Below are 20,574 nucleotides of genomic sequence, written 5' to 3' on the forward strand. Positions count from 1 at the left end.
AAATTTCGACGACTTTGAAAAGTGCTGCAATCAATTCTTTAGGGTACTATTCCGACGTGATTTTGCGAGAGGAATCGATTAATCGCAGTCTCGATACGCTGCGAGCAACGGATCAAAAGTTACAGCCGAAAAACTGCAGATTTTCATCGTCATTTCTCTTCTGCTGGTCCTAGGCTATTTTTCATGTGTTTTCTGAGTTCCTGGGCGTCGAATTAGTCTAAAAAGCGTCATACGGATCGATTCCCAGACAAAAGATTTTTCGGCCAAAAAAAATCCAAGGCTAACCCCTTTGCATTTTTGGCGAAAATTTCGACGACTTTGAAAAGTGCTGCAATCAATTCTTTAGGGTACTATTCCGACGTGATTTTGCGAGAGGAATCGATTAATCGCAGTCCCGATACGCTGCGAGCAACACCTGCAAAGTTACAGATGAAAAACTGCAGATTTTTATCGTCATTTCTCTGCTGCTGGTCCTAGGCTATTTTTCATGTGTTTTCTGAGTTCCTGGGCGTCGAATTAGTCTAAAAAGCGTCATACGGATCGATTCCCAGACAAAAGATTTTTCGGCCAAAAAAAATCCAAGGCTAACCCCTTTGCATTTTTGGCGAAAATTTCGATGACTTTGAAAAGTGCTGCAATCAATTCTTTAGGGTACTATTCCGACGTGATTTTGCGAGAGGAATCGATTAATCGCAGTCCCGATACGCTGCGAGCAACGGATCAAAAGTTACAGATGAAAAACTGCAGATTTTCATCGTCATTTCTCTTCTGCTGGTCCTAGGCTATTTTTCATGTGTTTTCTGAGTTCCTGGGCGTCGAATTAGTCTAAAAAGCGTCATACGGATCGATTCCCAGACAAAAGATTTTTCGGCCAAAAAAAATCCAAGGCTAACCCCTTTGCATTTTTGGCGAAAATTTCGACGACTTTGAAAAGTGCTGCAATCAATTCTTTAGGGTACTATTCCGACGTGATTTTGCGAGAGGAATCGATTAATCGCAGTCTCGATACGCTGCGAGCAACGGATCAAAAGTTACAGCCGAAAAACTGCAGATTTTCATCGTCATTTCTCTTCTGCTGGTCCTAGGCTATTTTTCATGTGTTTTCTGAGTTCCTGGGCGTCGAATTAGTCTAAAAAGCGTCATACGGATCGATTCCCAGACAAAAGATTTTTCGGCCAAAAAAAATCCAAGGCTAACCCCTTTGCATTTTTGGCGAAAATTTCGACGACTTTGAAAAGTGCTGCAATCAATTCTTTAGGGTACTATTCCGACGTGATTTTGCGAGAGGAATCGATTAATCGCAGTCCCGATACGCTGCGAGCAACACCTGCAAAGTTACAGATGAAAAACTGCAGATTTTTATCGTCATTTCTCTGCTGCTGGTCCTAGGCTATTTTTCATGTGTTTACTGAGTTCCTGGGCGTCGAATTAGTCTAAAAAGCGTCATACGGATCGATTCCCAGACAAAAGATTTTTCGGCCAAAAAAAATCCAAGGCTAACCCCTTTGCATTTTTGGCGAAAATTTCGATGACTTTGAAAAGTGCTGCAATCAATTCTTTAGGGTACTATTCCGACGTGATTTTGCGAGAGGAATCGATTAATCGCAGTCCCGATACGCTGCGAGCAACGGATCAAAAGTTACAGATGAAAAACTGCAGATTTTCATCGTCATTTCTCTTCTGCTGGTCCTAGGCTATTTTTCATGTGTTTTCTGAGTTCCTGGGCGTCGAATTAGTCTAAAAAGCGTCATACGGATCGATTCCCAGACAAAAGATTTTTCGGCCAAAAAAAATCCAAGGCTAACCCCTTTGCATTTTTGGCGAAAATTTCGACGACTTTGAAAAGTGCTGCAATCAATTCTTTAGGGTACTATTCCGACGTGATTTTGCGAGAGGAATCGATTAATCGCAGTCCCGATACGCTGCGAGCAACGGATCAAAAGTTACAGCCGAAAAACTGCAGATTTTCATCGTCATTTCTCTGCTGCTGGTCCTAGGCTATTTTTCATGTGTTTTCTGAGTTCCTGGGCGTCGAATTAGTCTAAAAAGCGTCATACGGATCGATTCCCAGACAAAAGATTTTTCGGCCAAAAAAAATCCAAGGCTAACCCCTTTGCATTTTTGGCGAAAATTTCGACGACTTTGAAAAGTGCTGCAATCAATTCTTTAGGGTACTATTCCGACGTGATTTTGCGAGAGGAATCGATTAATCGCAGTCCCGATACGCTGCGAGCAACACCTGCAAAGTTACAGCCGAAAAACTGCAGATTTTCATCGTCATTTCTCTGCTGCTGGTCCTAGGCTATTTTTCATGTGTTTTCTGAGTTCCTGGGCGTCGAATTAGTCTAAAAAGCGTCATACGGATCGATTCCCAGACAAAAGATTTTTCGGCCAAAAAAAATCCAAGGCTAACCCCTTTGCATTTTTGGCGAAAATTTCGACGACTTTGAAAAGTGCTGCAATCAATTCTTTAGGGTACTATTCCGACGTGATTTTGCGAGAGGAATCGATTAATCGCAGTCCCGATACGCTGCGAGCAACACCTGCAAAGTTACAGATGAAAAACTGCAGATTTTTATCGTCATTTCTCTGCTGCTGGTCCTAGGCTATTTTTCATGTGTTTTCTGAGTTCCTGGGCGTCGAATTAGTCTAAAAAGCGTCATACGGATCGATTCCCAGACAAAAGATTTTTCGGCCAAAAAAAATCCAAGGCTAACCCCTTTGCATTTTTGGCGAAAATTTCGATGACTTTGAAAAGTGCTGCAATCAATTCTTTAGGGTACTATTCCGACGTGATTTTGCGAGAGGAATCGATTAATCGCAGTCCCGATACGCTGCGAGCAACGGATCAAAAGTTACAGATGAAAAACTGCAGATTTTCATCGTCATTTCTCTTCTGCTGGTCCTAGGCTATTTTTCATGTGTTTTCTGAGTTCCTGGGCGTCGAATTAGTCTAAAAAGCGTCATACGGATCGATTCCCAGACAAAAGATTTTTCGGCCAAAAAAAATCCAAGGCTAACCCCTTTGCATTTTTGGCGAAAATTTCGACGACTTTGAAAAGTGCTGCAATCAATTCTTTAGGGTACTATTCCGACGTGATTTTGCGAGAGGAATCGATTAATCGCAGTCTCGATACGCTGCGAGCAACGGATCAAAAGTTACAGCCGAAAAACTGCAGATTTTCATCGTCATTTCTCTTCTGCTGGTCCTAGGCTATTTTTCATGTGTTTTCTGAGTTCCTGGGCGTCGAATTAGTCTAAAAAGCGTCATACGGATCGATTCCCAGACAAAAGATTTTTCGGCCAAAAAAAATCCAAGGCTAACCCCTTTGCATTTTTGGCGAAAATTTCGACGACTTTGAAAAGTGCTGCAATCAATTCTTTAGGGTACTATTCCGACGTGATTTTGCGAGAGGAATCGATTAATCGCAGTCCCGATACGCTGCGAGCAACACCTGCAAAGTTACAGATGAAAAACTGCAGATTTTTATCGTCATTTCTCTGCTGCTGGTCCTAGGCTATTTTTCATGTGTTTTCTGAGTTCCTGGGCGTCGAATTAGTCTAAAAAGCGTCATACGGATCGATTCCCAGACAAAAGATTTTTCGGCCAAAAAAAATCCAAGGCTAACCCCTTTGCATTTTTGGCGAAAATTTCGATGACTTTGAAAAGTGCTGCAATCAATTCTTTAGGGTACTATTCCGACGTGATTTTGCGAGAGGAATCGATTAATCGCAGTCCCGATACGCTGCGAGCAACGGATCAAAAGTTACAGATGAAAAACTGCAGATTTTCATCGTCATTTCTCTTCTGCTGGTCCTAGGCTATTTTTCATGTGTTTTCTGAGTTCCTGGGCGTCGAATTAGTCTAAAAAGCGTCATACGGATCGATTCCCAGACAAAAGATTTTTCGGCCAAAAAAAATCCAAGGCTAACCCCTTTGCATTTTTGGCGAAAATTTCGACGACTTTGAAAAGTGCTGCAATCAATTCTTTAGGGTACTATTCCGACGTGATTTTGCGAGAGGAATCGATTAATCGCAGTCCCGATACGCTGCGAGCAACGGATCAAAAGTTACAGCCGAAAAACTGCAGATTTTCATCGTCATTTCTCTGCTGCTGGTCCTAGGCTATTTTTCATGTGTTTTCTGAGTTCCTGGGCGTCGAATTAGTCTAAAAAGCGTCATACGGATCGATTCCCAGACAAAAGATTTTTCGGCCAAAAAAAATCCAAGGCTAACCCCTTTGCATTTTTGGCGAAAATTTCGACGACTTTGAAAAGTGCTGCAATCAATTCTTTAGGGTACTATTCCGACGTGATTTTGCGAGAGGAATCGATTAATCGCAGTCCCGATACGCTGCGAGCAACACCTGCAAAGTTACAGCCGAAAAACTGCAGATTTTCATCGTCATTTCTCTGCTGCTGGTCCTAGGCTATTTTTCATGTGTTTTCTGAGTTCCTGGGCGTCGAATTAGTCTAAAAAGCGTCATACGGATCGATTCCCAGACAAAAGATTTTTCGGCCAAAAAAAATCCAAGGCTAACCCCTTTGCATTTTTGGCGAAAATTTCGACGACTTTGAAAAGTGCTGCAATCAATTCTTTAGGGTACTATTCCGACGTGATTTTGCGAGAGGAATCGATTAATCGCAGTCCCGATACGCTGCGAGCAACACCTGCAAAGTTACAGCCGAAAAACTGCAGATTTTCATCGTCATTTCTCTGCTGCTGGTCCTAGGCTATTTTTCATGTGTTTTCTGAGTTCCAGGGCGTCGAATTAGTCTAAAAAGCGTCATACGGATCGATTCCCAGACAAAAGATTTTTCGGCCAAAAAAAATCCAAGGCTAACCCCTTTGCATTTTTGGCGAAAATTTCGACGACTCTGAAAAGTGCTGCAATCAATTCTTCAGGGTACTATTCCGACGTGATTTTGCGAGAGGAATCGATTAATCGCAGTCCCGATACGCTGCGAGCAACACCTGCAAAGTTACAGCCGAAAAACTGCAGATTTTCATCGTCATTTCTCTGCTGCTGGTCCTAGGCTATTTTTCATGTGTTTTCTGAGTTCCTGGGCGTCGAATTAGTCTAAAAAGCGTCATACGGATCGATTCCCAGACAAAAGATTTTTCGGCCAAAAAAAATCCAAGGCTAACCCCTTTGCATTTTTGGCGAAAATTTCGACGACTTTGAAAAGTGCTGCAATCAATTCTTTAGGGTACTATTCCGACGTGATTTTGCGAGAGGAATCGATTAATCGCAGTCCCGATACGCTGCGAGCAACACCTGCAAAGTTACAGCCGAAAAACTGCAGATTTTCATCGTCATTTCTCTGCTGCTGGTCCTAGGCTATTTTTCATGTGTTTTCTGAGTTCCAGGGCGTCGAATTAGTCTAAAAAGCGTCATACGGATCGATTCCCAGACAAAAGATTTTTCGGCCAAAAAAAATCCAAGGCTAACCCCTTTGCATTTTTGGCGAAAATTTCGACGACTTTGAAAAGTGCTGCAATCAATTCTTTAGGGTACTATTCCGACGTGATTTTGCGAGAGGAATCGATTAATCGCAGTCCCGATACGCTGCGAGCAACACCTGCAAAGTTACAGCCGAAAAACTGCAGATTTTCATCGTCATTTCTCTGCTGCTGGTCCTAGGCTATTTTTCATGTGTTTTCTGAGTTCCTGGGCGTCGAATTAGTCTAAAGAGCGTCATACGGATCGATTCCCAGACAAAAGATTTTTCGGCCAAAAAAAATCCAAGGCTAACCCCTTTGCATTTTTGGCGAAAATTTCGACGACTTTGAAAAGTGCTGCAATCAATTCTTTAGGGTACTATTCCGACGTGATTTTGCGAGAGGAATCGATTAATCGCAGTCCCGATACGCTGCGAGCAACACCTGCAAAGTTACAGCCGAAAAACTGCAGATTTTCATCGTCATTTCTATGCTGCTGGTCCTAGGCTATTTTTCATGTGTTTTCTGAGTTCCTGGGCGTCGAATTAGTCTAAAAAGCGTCATACGGATCGATTCCTAGACAAAAGATTTTTCGGCCAAAAAAATTCCAAGGCTAACCCCTTTGCATTTTTGGCGAAATTTTCGACGACTTTGAAAAGAGCTGCAATTAATTCTTCAGGGTACTATTGCGACGTGATTATGCGAGAGGAATCGATTAATCGCAGATCCGATACGCTGCGAGCAACGGATCAAAAGTTACAGCCGAAAAACGGCTTATTTTCGTCCTCATTTCTCTGCTGTTGGTCCTACGCTCTTTTTCATGTCGTTATTGAGTTCCTGGGGGTCGATTTACTCCGGAAAGGGTCATACAAATCGATTCCGAGACGAAAAATTTTCGGCTCCGAAAATGAGGAAAAAACTAAGGTGAACCCCTTTGGATTTTTGGCAAAAATTTCGACGACTTTGAAAAGTGCTGCGATCAATTCTTTCAGGCACTATCCCGACGTAATTTTGCGAGAGGAATCGATTAAGCGCAGTCCCAATACGCTGCGAGCAACGCATCAAAAGTTACAGCCGAAAAACTGCTTATTTACGTCCTCATTTCTCCGCTGTCGGTCCTACGCTTTTTTACATGTCGTTTTTGAGTTCCCGGGGGTCGATTTACTCCGGAAAGGGTCGTACAAATCGATTGCAAGACGGAAAATTTCCGTTTCTGAAAATGACCAACAAAGTAATGCAAACCTCACTGGATTTTTTGCGAACATTTCGACGATCTTCTAAAATGCTGCAATCAATTCGTTGAGGCACTATAACATCACTCTGCGATCGGAATCGATTGAGCGCAGTCAAATTGCGTTGCGCGCAACGAACGTAGAGTCACTGCCGTCATACAAGTCAATCTGTGAGTATTCTTCCATAAATTGGTATTCAGCTGAATTACATGAACATGTCGCACTTCTGAGGGTGTGAGCTGTCGCTAATCCTCCCAAAAAAGGAAACTTAACTTTTTGAACAACTGATGAAGAGTCTACGTCGAAATACTTTAAATTTGCGACGGGTTTCGGACTAGGTGCGGATGTAAAATCACAAATTCGTCACATCAAGTTCTAGTTTATTCAATACATTCTAATTCTAGTACAAGTGTCAAGGGTTCAGTGTGTAGTGATTTAACTTTGGTTTACAAATAGAAGTAAAGCAGAATACAACTAGGACTACATCAATATGGTTACACATTACGTAAAAAATCTAACTATCATTTTCTGAAGAAATACGTATGTATTGTCGCAATCACGACATGAAAAATACTTCATATATCAGGTAGTTATCATGATAATCACTTCACATAGTTCGAGTTCCGGGCTGCTTTCAGTCGCAACACATCTTTGCCGGCATACGATATACGATGTATGATATTGTATTGTCCCCATTCCATGCATCCTGTAATCAAATAAATAAAAAAATTAATCTTCACCGAATTTGTTTTGTATTACTTTAACTGTCAGTCGTATGCTGCTCTAGAGTTTTTACTCAAGAAACAAGGCTAACTCTTTCAGATTTCAATCCAAAATTCTGACTATTTCGAGTTATGCCCGAAATGGATTCTTTCACGCACTTCATCGACCTTATTTTGCCAATGAAATTTTTCGCGCGGAGCCTAGAAAGACGCTGTGAGCAACAATTCAAAAGTGACAGCCGAAAAACAACTAAAATATTTCGTATTTCTTCAACCGTTTCAGACGTCTCTTCCGCATTTTTTAGGATTCAATTAGTCTATAAATACATGTACGAATCGATCCTAAGATGAAAAAGTTCCTACTAGTCATTCTACAGTAGCAGTGTTTGTTGTGTCTTCCAATCTGTTATAACATTGCCTGTTATGACCGATTTATCAGGGGTGGATAATTTTGCAGTGATATTATTGTTATAAAGTGACAGGAAACAGCAATGGTCAGTGAAAAGAGATAAAGTTGAACGTTGATCGAATATATCGCTCAGGATTCACGATGGAAAACTCGAAACATTCGATTCAACGTAACATTTTCGGAGATCGCGGCAAGCGAGGCATGACGAGGGGAAGCAAGGCGGCGAAATAGATAGGGCAAGTAGTTGGCGAGGGTGTATATCCTTCAAATTACATTCAGCGCCAAATATATCATGCAGAGTCGGCGGTAAGGGGCTAGAAACAGGGATGAGGCCGTTGCCCAGGACGAAGCGGGGCTGGAAGCCCAGCGAAGCTCAACCCACCCCCAACCCCCGCATCTCCTTCCCTCCTATGATTAATACGACGATGTTACGAGGATTGAACCAATTTGCGTAACATCGGACGAAGTGGATCAGGCAGGACTCAGATGGCACTTCGGGTAGTTTTACTTGAAAATATTCGTTCGTCCATCGGCTGTTCGATATTCTTGAATAGGTTTTTTAGAATCGGGAACTGTTGCAAAATTGATATCGAATAATAAATTCGTTATTACACGCGGAGTTCCTTTCGCGGCGTTTCTCTTTCCGCTGAGAATGATCATCAAACCCCGTGAAAAGTGAAGGAACACCCGCTCGACAAGATTAAACCTCGTAACTATGGTCAATTAAAAATTCAGCTGGTGCGAGAGATTAAGAATCACTCGGGCCTGCCTCCCCTTTTTCATTCCGTCCTCCAGTGCAGTGGCAGCTCCGTAAGAGACGACGTCAACGATGTGGCGCTGCTGGGGGGAAGGGGGGAGTTATAAGAAAAGGAGAAAGATGTAAACGGCAGAACGTTCTCACCCCAAGATTGCATCCCCTTTTTCGCCGCCCCTCCGTGTTCGAGGATGCTTTTTAGGAAATAATTACTTTTAATTAGATTCTACCGGGTCGGACAGTCGCTGCCCCCCGCAAACTCAAAGATTTAAGATTCGTCAAAACTTTTTGAATGAATCACTAACTCTGAACTTGCGCGGGGTTCGTTGTCCCCGTAATTTTAACTTTCAAGCTCGTTATCCTTCCTGCCTCCGTTCTATTTTTCTTTTAACCGTAATTTCCACGACAAGATCATTTCAAACGACATGTTGACCAAAAAAATCTTTCATTCCAATAGTATAGCTGATTTAATATTTCTTGTTTATTTATTCATCATTTTTCGCCCTCTCAGTAGTTCGTTTTTATTATTATCCTCCTGTGTGCTATGTGAAATCCTTCCCGCAATCCCGAAAAGTTCATTCGCACACGGGACGATTTACCCTGGATTAATAAATGCTGAACGGATAGACGGAAATGACGAAGAATAGAGCGAGTGTTATATACGCGGTTTGCACGCCTCGATCTGCCTCCAGGATACGGATGAGCGCCGCGCCGCAGAGACTGATTCAGATTTTCAAATAGAAAACTTTAAATTGGATGGTGCCGGCTAGATAATATTTGGGGCGGAAAGTTTAAATTACTGCGGTCGGTAATAGGTTTGTTGATTACGATTATTACCCGCGCCTGGTATATCAGACTCTTCGCATAGGTATACGTAACTACGAGAGCCTTCCGGCATCGGCTTGGCGATTATCGAACACCACCCTCGCACGCTGCCCGAATGAAACGACGAAATGCTCGGAGGGTGGAAAAGAGAGAAAAATTTAACTTCGCCAACAAAAGGGACAAAGCTGTTACCCCATTGTTTCTCAAGTCTTTTATACCAGAGACGAAAGTGGCCGCTTTCCCTTCCTCTTTGGCTTAAAAGGCTAAACGATTTTTAACGGGCGATGAAAAATCTTTTGACTTATTGTCGCGAGAGAATCTATGTATATATCCTCCCTAATACTTGTTACGTATTTTCCCAGGATAAAACTAGGGTGAAGTGGACGAATGGAGAGACATATGTACTCCAATTATTATTGCGAATATTGTTTATTACGAATCGTGTCATTCCTTGTGCAAAAATTGGGGAAAAAACGTATAACAGAAAATAAACCAATCCAAGTGAGAAAAAAATTAACGTACCACAATCCCGGGGGGAATTTGTAAAATTATATTTGCGCATCCACGGAGCCCAGAACACCGAGGAAGCCCAGCGCCCTCTCCGTGTCCACATTCTTGCGGTAATACGTGTGAAATTGGTAGGGTGCATTTTTAGCTCGCCATTACAAGATTGCATTCCGTGTTAAGCGTCAAGTGTTTGCATTGCCCTGCAGGGTTGTAAAAACCGTCACCGTACAGTCGAAGACGAAGTTTTCCATCTCGAGGTAGCTGCTCAAGGATGACGAAGACGGCGATTTGAACATCGAGGAAAAATATGACCGACTAATTTTCAGATATCTAGACTGTCGCGTTGCAAGAAGCAGGAGGTGAAAAATGAATTAAGAAAATGGTGGGCCACGTGCAGCCGATGACATCTGGCGGTTTATTATATCAGCCGAGGTGAATTCAAGAGCAGGAAAAAGTCAGCCGAGCTTCCGATTGGACCGGCGAAAGAGCGATGAGCCCCGAGACGCGGTAGTCCGTAATTTAAAAACCGTTGCTGTCTTGAAATTTTCCCGCGACCTTTTACTAATACCACCACCTTAGCTATCCCAAACTTCCCGGGGAGCTCGGCTTCCGATGGCAAGGTTTGACCCGGCCTCACCAGCGGTGGTAATTTGCACCACGAAAATTGCACCCACGGGAGTCCTTCCCGCTACCCCTGGATCCTTCTTTTCCTCTTTCCCCCGACCCGAGACTCGCTGCGACGCGACGTTATGAGCATCAGACGCGGGGATTTTTTCCTGGATGTCGCATTCACCGAAAAGAACACTTCACCAGCTATGTTGCACGATTCTCCATGGCTAGTTCCTCTTATCCTGTTCCTGATATCTTAGACATAGCGATCCAGGAAGAGGACTGGACATCGGCGCGTATCGATCTGCGCGGTGGTAATCCATCGGCATAAAAAACTCCATTCATCCCCACCGTAACACAAGACCGTCATATAATATCGATACACGATAAGGCTGATGGTATTAACTTGGACAGGACTCGATGCACTCCGGTTATTAAAGATGGCGGCTGATCTCAGGTGGAGTAGAAACGGGGCTGGAATAGGACGGCGACCGTTCGACCGTTGCGGTGGTCCACCAGAAGTGGCAGGTATGATATCCGATCTCCCGAGTGTGCCGGGAAGAATAAGAGCGAGGAAAAACAACGTCAAGGGTGGTCCGAGGCCGGTTGCCCGGGGCGCCAGAAGGATTCCCGATAAACAATCAGCCCACCCCGCGCCAAACTTATTTGGAAATCGAAATTTGAACGAAACATAATCCGGCGGATTAATCCTCTCGGCTCCGGCTCGTCTACGAAGAGCCGCCGTTTATTGAACTGACAGTTTCGAATCGCGTATTATTTAATTCAGAGCCGAAGGCGGCGGGTGCGGCGTCCGGTCGCCCTCCGTTGTGTACCTTGGTATTGCCACCCCACCTCCGGAGGTATATCAGCGATTTTTAATCTAAATTCTACCCCCGGCAATGCTCCATTTTGTACCATCCTCTCGCTCCCCTTTCTTCCCTGTCTCCGTTCCATACAGTTTTTCCTTTGATCCGAGACAGGCAGCACCGGGTGACACACTTGGACCACTCGACCACGGTGCGACACCTACTTATGCCTCTGCTATTGCCTATTACTACGGCTCGGAGCTTGATATCTGATTCTTATTACCTCAGAACTGTGTGTGTTGTACAACTTGGCAGAAAAAGGGCAAGGACGTCACGTTTTTAAAGAGCGCAAGGAACTTATTGTCGTAGCGAATTATTGAATTAATGTCAGTAAAAAGTTTAAACGGCGAATGCGTGCTTATATAATATAAATAACCTGCTTGTCAAACGCCGGAAACGTTTCAAATATCGAAAACATCTCGTGGGTAAATCGAAGTCAGCCGATGATATTATGTGTGACACTCGATTCTGTCTGATGGATCTGAATCGGAGTGACAAGTAAAGGAGATTATTCTCGGGGTGAATGCAATTCGAGCTTCATTTTATTTCGCCAATTCTTCACCCTCATCCTCTGCTACCCTTATCTGATTCCATACCTAATAACGCGATCTTTTCTCCTCTGTTACAGGTAATACGAATCACAGTCTATTGATACAGCACTTCAAACCGTAAGTTAAAAAGCATCGCAGCACTCTACCAGAAACCTTACACGAAATGTAAATACCCATGTTTGATGATACGCGTTTCACGCCGCTCAATTAACGCCAGTCAACTCTCGTCTGTGTCATGATATTCATACGAGCGAGGATCGGTCGAGGCCAGCCAGACACCCGTCCTCCACTTCTGCAGATACGAAAGCGTGACAGCGGATGAACGCCACGGGATGGCGTCAGCGGGGCCAAACCCATCATCGTAGTCTAGTCGGCGTTTTGACAGGGCTGCAAAGGCGATCAATTGATGTCACAGTCGGCGGCTGTCCACGGGAGTAATACACGTGACGGGCATCGATGGTATTCGCTTTGTACCTCGAAGCCATTGCGGGCCATCTTTTTTCACGAATAGTGACGATGGATTCCTTTTCCCATTGTAACAAATCAAAGTAAAGTCTTGTTCCGAAAGAAGCCTCCTGCCAATTGTAAATTCCTATCAGCCAACCACACTTGTAGTTATAATCTACTTCGGACTGACTTTCATCGATGTATGAGGTAAACAACTTACTTGCGGGGTAAGCACGTCTCTCTTTCTGTGGGAAGCGACTTCATACATCGAATCGAGAAGCATTTGACTAGCAACTCGGTAACACAGTCAAACTTTTCGTTTCGTGGATTAGGAATTTCTTTGGTTTCATCGCGGACTCGATAACCTTGTTCCAATCAACAGGACCCTTTCACGCGTGGATATCCCAGCTAGAAATCAGTGCCTCTGAAGCCGGATCCCGTGGCACTCGAAAGCGGTGCTTTTATCCACTTTGCACGCCGCTCTTTCGCCACTGCACCCATTACCAAGCGCCGCTAGGGGCTGACCGCCGATAACATTTACGCGAGGTGGTACAACGCAGATACGCGTTGCACACACAGTAATTAAACTTGTCAGAGGCTCGCGATCGCGCCATAATAGCCGCAGTTCCGAAGCTGCCTAGTGCCGATAATGTCCAACAGTTTAATGTCCCTCCACCCTCCATCCTCCGCAAGTCGCCGGGAGTCTGCAGTCAGTGCATCCATCCAGAGTTCAGGATAAAGGCTCGAGTGCTGAGAGGATGTCGGTGTTGGACAGTTGCGTTGAATGAGCAGCGATTTTGCCTCGATCTAGAAAAAAAAAACATTCTTATTATTATTTTTCACACGTAGGGTTGTATTGAATCATTGCCAAGTTTCTTCGGGATGACAGTATTGATCAGGATTCATGATGACGGTGGTTCGCTTTTTACTTCCTGTTTGAGGAGGGAGGGTGAGCAGGGACCAAGGAATCGGATGATGACGGTGAAGCTGACCGGATGCCCGAAGGGCCAGAGTAACGGGGTGCAGGAATTGAAGATCTCTACAGGCCGGTTATGGTTTGCTGTTTAGGATTAACCGCGCGCGCCGGATATTGGCGGTAACATCCCTAGCGTAACGTGGGAATTCCTCTAGAATGATGCAGAGTGAGCCACTTCGTAGATTCTCTCTTGCATGCGGGAATCGCGTGCAATACCGCGGGTCTTACCGAACACACAATGAGCAATAACGCGTCGAGGTGATTAATATCGAACAACCTCCTCCGCGCATCGAGTCCCTTGCAGGTAAAATTTCACCAACGTTTACAGATAGAAAGCTCCCATGACACGGCATCGCCCCGATACATTCGGCTAATTGCCGCGGTCATTAGGGGCTGAACATCGTTACATGTGTACTCGATTCGTTCGACTAAAGTTGCATAAAATAGGTCACACCGCGGTGTAATGTGCAGAATGCACGCTGTATTTTAACGCCTAGAACGCGCTGAACGCTTGCGACAGCAACAATTGCAATGACAACAATGTTTGAGAACGGTATATTCGTTGCAAAATCAACCAATATTTTAGAGAGCGAAGGGGTTAAGAAAGAGAAGAAAAATTCATTCGGAATCGAATCGCACCCATAATGCCGTGGTTTTAGCTGCAGAGTAAACGGGTGCAGATTCAAACGAGACGATGCGATCCGTTTGTCGTGTCACGTCTGTCTATGTGTTTGTGTGTTTGTGTGTTTGTGTGTTTGCGTGTATACGCTGTGCTGCCGGGGAAAATTAGAGGGAAACTGTAAACAACGAGGGCTCGTCGGCTTCGGGTCTCTCACCCCCGAGAGCGGCGGTGTTGCTGGTCGTTTTCCGGAGACCCTCGGCGTTGGACGGCGGCGGCGGCGTCGGCGTCGCGACAACCCTTCATTTCTCTCGTTACGCTGCGCGGCCGGTAACGCGATCCGAACTCTAATGAAAGGCCTATCTTCCCCGTTGTGAGAGAGGACCAGCCGGTAGCTGTTGCAGGTCCTGTTTGCGCAACGCGAGCAGTTCGTAAGCCTGTCGCGGACGCTTCCTTCCTTCCTTCCTTCCTTCTTTCACTCGCGCCAGGATCCTGCGAGTATTTTTTTTTTTTTTTTTTATTTTCCACCCTGGTTTTTTTTTTTTTTTTTTTTTTTTTTTGCAGCTCGTCCTTTCCCGCTTTTTCATCACTACAATTTGCAAGCGCGTTTACCTTTTATCAGTCGAATCTCCGACCATCCGATGTATACTAGGGACGGATTTCCGCGTCGTTATATCCTCGGTTTATTCCCATCTCAGCCATTGCTCGAGATGCTTTGCGATCTGCAACCGGCAACATTTAAACTCTGCACTTGTGCGCATTTTGTAGGGATGTAGATTCATTTCAATATTCGGCTCCTCGATTTTCGTAGAAAAAGGATAGTTACCCTACACATATAATCGCAGAGAGAAATAAAAATTGGAAAGTTTTAGTCTAGAATCTAATCGAAAGAATGTATGTAAATCATATATGTTGTGCTTGATTATCAACTATCCAGATAATTTTCTTCGCGTTAATGTGATGAAACGTATATTATGCAAAAGTATTAAAATATTTTCTGCAAGAGGCATCGATTCCGTGCAGGGATTGAACAAGGGGAAATGATACGAATCTCATTTGCGTGTAATTCTTTTGGATGCAAAATTTGGCGAGCCCATACGGATCGAGGCCTGAAATGCAAATAAAACACGCCCCTCTCCACCCCCAGGAGTAACCGGGTAGCTAATTTCTCCCCGTTTCGTGGGGATATATACACCCGGAGTACCTACGGTATACTGTAAGGTTGCAGATTTATTGGTGTTTACGTTTAGATAATATGCAAAACAGGGAACTAAGCAAGCAAGGAACTGAATCCAGCGAACCGGTTCCCGTTCTTTGCCAAGTCGGTAGGCAGGTACGTAAGCGTATATGCGAGGGGTAGGTATAAGGTAAACGGGGGCCACGCGTCGCTCCTTTCTAGTCCTGCTGTAATTAATTCGTTTGATTTATATCACCAAAGGACCTGAATGCTAATTTCTATTTACTTATTAGCAGTGCATACGAAGTAGCTTGGTTATATTGTTTTCCTTATAGCCTCGGTTACAAAGCAACTCCCTTCCACGAGCCTTCCCCACAATATCCATCCCTGCGCCCTGCTCCACCCCAGATCAATAATTAAAAGGGCCAAAACGCATCTCGCCGATATGCAAAACCGCGCGAGTTCGAGTATCGCAAAAGTGGCGAGGCTATTTTCTCCGCCTCCTTTTTCATCGCGTTAAAGTTCGCGGCTGGAATTTTCCCGTTGAAAAATTTATCGTTCAACCGTCGCCGTTGCAACCCTTTTGATTTACGTCGACTTTTCGCTTCAACATTCCCACGAATCGCGATTATCCGGCATATTTGCGAACGGAATAGCGGACGCGAAGGGTGGAAATGAGGGAGGCGGAGAGGCGTAGGTGTAAAGTCGATTAATTCCGGTACAACTGACTCCCGGGTGCGCAGGGGGTGTAACGGTTAATATCGCAAGGCAGATATCATCCCGGTCTGCGCAAACTGAACCCCCGCAACGCTTCGCGTACAGTAATCTTCACCCACGTAAACTCACATATTACTAGCTTTATCTTCGCATTAACAGGCGGGCACTAAAAGTAAACACCCGCCCGCTAGCTGGCACCAAAGTGCTGAGCCCAAAGAACACACCGTTGAAGATCTCTCGCGAGGCGAGCGACCAGCTCTTACGATCCGTGCCAAATGCCTGGTCCAATTTTTTATTTTTTTCTATTCTTTCCTCTCGCAATCGATGTCGAAATCCTGTCCACCCGATTAGGGATATTCATTTTGATTGGCCAAGGCTGTTCGATGCCGCAGGACGAGCAGAAGATGAATAAAATTTCCCGCAAAGAGGCAGCGAATTTCTCTTTCCCGAACACAAGAATATAGCTCGACATGTTAAGGAGATTGTGAAAGAACTTTGTACTTTTCTCTTTGTTTTTCTTGTACGAAATATATTATATTGCGAATAGGTAAACAGAGCTGGTGAATTGTGGAAAATTCATGGTCTACAGATCGCAAATAAGTATAGGTACACTGTAATATCCTCATCTAGTTTTAAAATATATACGAACGAAGAAACAAGTCCTGCAGCTATAGAGTTGAAGTTTCAACTTTATCTCGCTGCTGGAGCGAAGCACCGTAGCACGCTGGGCAAAGTTTTCTCCGACTAAAAACTGTGTACATACATATATATGTATAAGTATAATAGTTGCGTAAGTTTGTTGAAATGAAAATTCAATGCATGCATGCATGGAGGCCGAGGTTCTTTACATCCAGGTTTGATTTTTGCTCACAAAAAACGTTGATTCTCGAAACACCCGAATGATTTCTGATTTTCGGATAAGTTTCAACTTCGAAAAGAAAGCCGGCATATCGCGTGGACAGTTGCCCAAGTTAATTAAAGTACGTCAACGAGCATTCCGGCATGAGCACCCCCCGGTGCGTCTTAATCTACCACAGCCACCCCCATGCAAACAGCCCCATACAGACTTTCGCATTCTTTTTTCGGTTCAACCTTTACCCAGGTTGTGATTTTTACCGTAAGATATCACGAACCGTTTATGGGTCTGCGCGGTAAAATTGAAGGAAACGACACGTGAAACATCGTCACAACATATATTCGTATAAATCCGCGATTTATTTCTGCCTTTCCGCAACTCGTTTCCGCACGTATACTCGAGCGATTGAATAATCCACGCGCCTAATTCCCACGTCTCAACTCCCGGACCGCCACCGTCCGAACTCCGTCAGGGAACAGCCAGATTGAAATACTTCCCCATTGACCAGCGATCAATTATTCACCGGGAGCACTCAAGATCCGTCGAGAGTTGGCGTCTCCGCTTTTCCCCCGCGTCCAGTAGACAACCAAAGCACACAGCATCCACGTAGGAAGCCAGCCGATTGGATCATCCCCTGGAATGAACCGCAACTACCCCCAAGACTTAATATCGGAGTAGGTTTACCTAGGCAGTAACGGCGGCGGCCGCGGTCCATAGCTGACCATAAGGACCTGATCCTGGCTCTGTCCTCTAGTCCCTGGCACCGCGTCGCGTCGTGGAGAGTGTCGCATAACCACGTACACGGCACGAAATAGCTGCGGGGGAGAAAAAGGGGTGGAAAGCGAGCGGAGCGGGTATATTGGTTCAAGCTTCGCGTACTCAGCCCTCATGAATATGCCGTGGCAGGCGCGACGCGCTGGCGAACCTTTGGCCGATGCTGATGCCGATGCCGATGGCGCGCCTTCATCCCCCGAACGAACGGTACAACCCTTGAACTCGAATCTCGGCAAGATAAAGAGTGACCCTTGCCCCGTTGCTGCCCGACGCGAGGCTCCTCGCAACATCCATGCTTGGACGAACGCACGTCATATATGGTATATATATCTACTAAAAACTGCTCTACTTTAGTTCATATGATGTCTTTTGCACTGCCTCGTTCGTAATCGTAGTTGTTCGGAATTTTGAAACAGTAAATTCAAAGACGCGGATACGAATGAGTACTTGCTGTATTACTACACTGCACGTATGCCTGTATTACAGCTTTTTATTAACATCCATTCATTAAAGTATAAATTTCAACGGATCTACCGAAACTCGGTGAGGAAGACGAGGCTGTTTCGCGGCCCCTCCTAAATCCTGCGGTCGAGGAAAAAAAAAAAAAAAAAAAAAAGAAAGACACACTAAGACGAGAGAGTGAGAGATGAAAAAATTATTTGAATTATTATTCACTCTGAGAGCGTGCAGCCAGCCTTCCTCCCCCCTTAAAGGGAGACAAATGGTTTCATCTCTGGTTACAAGCCTGTATTATATACCCATGTATACATGCCTGTTATATATACGTAAGCGACCGAGAAAGAATTTGATCCGCAGAAATGTACGAGGTAGATACGCCTCTACTAATGAGCTAATTATCCGTAATGTCAAGTTCTCGAGGGGCTTCAAAGGGGAATAATAAGTTGGTCAGATTAACGCTTCTAGGGTTACGGTTCCGTGGAAACGCTTTTGAATTAAGGATGACTCGGGTTCGCCCCTGGGACTTCTCCTCGGGAATCTGGTACCGTTTCCAGTATACACACGCCTATAACGAGTTGTTATATCAGCTGCCGAGCCTGCCCGCCATTATTATACGCTTACAAATAGATCATGAATAAATATATCATATACACAGGCCGAAGATTCTTACCTATAAGTTCGATGTCATTCTTTCTCTATCCGTCTTTATCTACCACCAACAAGAGCCCGACAGCGAGAAGAAACGGAATAAAAAATAAATAAAAATAAAACACACACACACACACACAAGTTGGGGGGAAAAACGAATTTTCTTCAAATACGATCGGCCGGTAAAGGAAAAGAGGGCGGACGAGAACTCCCGGCAAAGAATCGCATTACAATTTCGAAGCTGTGGCGCGCGTCCAGCCGTGGGCCATCAACGATAGAACGCAAAACACTCTAGTTTTTTTCTTCGATTTTTCTCCCTTTCTTTCCTCCTTTCCTTCTTTTTCCCTTTCTCCCCCGTTGCTCTCATCCTCCTTATACACGAAGCAGAACAGACCGTCTGGAACTCAATGAAAACTTGGCGAATTTTATTTGCCGAGGGTATAAGGATAGGCCGCGGCCTGCTTCTCTTCTCTCCTTTCCACTCATACTGTCTCCTTTTCCTTTCGTCTATCAGCTCTTCGTCCGAATCAAATTTCACGTAGAAAACTCACGCACCACGAGACTTTTCGACTCATAGTTGGAGGGATCCGCCTCCTCCTCCTCCTCTTTTTGCACTAGAATCTATACGACTGACTGAGTCAATTTATTAGCACCATAAATGAAACTGGAATCGTCCCTTGTTTCACAGGACTCAATGCTGTTATATGTATACATATATTTTTCCTTCAAATTTGTTCATTCATTCTTTCACTCTGCTAATCTTTCAAACATCAAAGCTGGTTGGTTAAAAATGTGCGGTTCAAGACTCGAAACTGTTCTAATTAAGGTTATTCGATGAATTGTTTCAAATCTTAAACCTTCGATAATTAGAATCTCATCTAATGTTCTCGGGATTCGAGAGATGCGGCTGATCTGCGCAGTCCATCCCTGATTATGAGTCCTTCTCTTCGCCAGAAGCGAACCTGTTGCCGATGGTAACCTCGCGACGATTCACCCTCGAGCTGATCTCCGCGTACACTTACTTATTAGCCAAGTTAAATGCACAACGCGCAGTCTTGCCTTGCGCGAAGGTATACCTTGCATATTATACCCAAGGAGGAAAACCCAGCTTCCGGCTAGCTTCAGGCTTATACCTTATTCTCTCTCAGGTGGTGTACAGTCTCCGGCGTCCTTGTAATCCTCAATTAATGTCCCGCGCACCTTCGGGTAAAGCTAACTATCTATGAGTCCTGGTACCCACCGTAGGTACTCCGTGCTTATGCACCCCGCACCACCGTCAACTTGTGCCAACTTCGATACACATATCAAGGGATGCACTGCCGACTCTGCATCCAGTGGAAGTTCACTTTGCAGAAGGATCCAGCTCTTATTCCATGCATTTGGTATGATATCAAGAAGTTCAGGACCAGTGGGGATGAAAAGTACTGCGGTAGGGATGCTTCCCCTAAGCGGAAAAATGTTGCAATAAACTCGGTTATTTGAAAAATTAATTTTTTTTTTTTGTTACAAGGAATTTTTACAATAGACACTTGATCGTTAACGGTACGATATCAGTAATTTTCAATTTTCTCAATTACCCATAATGATAAAATATATATAAATATTTCATGGCTAATTCTACCGTCCAATTATACCATCATTGCAGCAAAAATTGAACTTTAAATTATCTTACACGTATGAATAACACTGTATTATAAACGTGAAGAACGTTACTGTGCGGATCGTTACTTGAGAGTAATTATTGTAGTTACTCGAAGCATACAAAAATATCCGGACGGTTCGTGGCCTCGTCGTCGACGACGACGACAACGACGACTCGCTTCGATCGAATGACTTAATCCAATTTGTCATCGTTATACGGCGATAAATCGACTTTTAGAGATTACTCGCGCGTCAAGTCACTGCGATAATGAATCTAAACTTAGAAGAGTCCAAGTCGTGATTCTAGGCTGCAGATCTAGCCAAGAATATTTTGTACCATAG

The 20,574-nt window shown here is 44.4% G+C and overlaps 2 protein-coding genes across 6 annotated transcripts in view; one reads left to right on the forward strand and one right to left on the reverse strand.

Moving 5' to 3' along the window:
* The window catches only part of LOC124412217 (teneurin-a), a 497,247-nt gene that overhangs the window by 291,178 nt on the left and 185,495 nt on the right, over positions 1–20,574 (forward strand). The gene's annotated exons all lie outside the window — the stretch shown is intronic.
* LOC124412224 overlaps positions 12,964–20,574 on the reverse strand; it is a 204,480-nt gene continuing 196,869 nt past the window's right edge. Inside the window, exon 5 of the mRNA XM_046891929.1 lies at positions 12,964–13,172. Coding sequence (XP_046747885.1) covers positions 13,096–13,172 — 77 coding nt within the window. The 3' untranslated portion in view covers positions 12,964–13,095. The remainder of the gene's footprint in view (positions 13,173–20,574) is intronic.

Source organism: Diprion similis, chromosome 11, assembly GCF_021155765.1.
Source record: "Diprion similis isolate iyDipSimi1 chromosome 11, iyDipSimi1.1, whole genome shotgun sequence".
Classification (NCBI taxonomy): domain Eukaryota; kingdom Metazoa; phylum Arthropoda; class Insecta; order Hymenoptera; family Diprionidae; genus Diprion; species Diprion similis.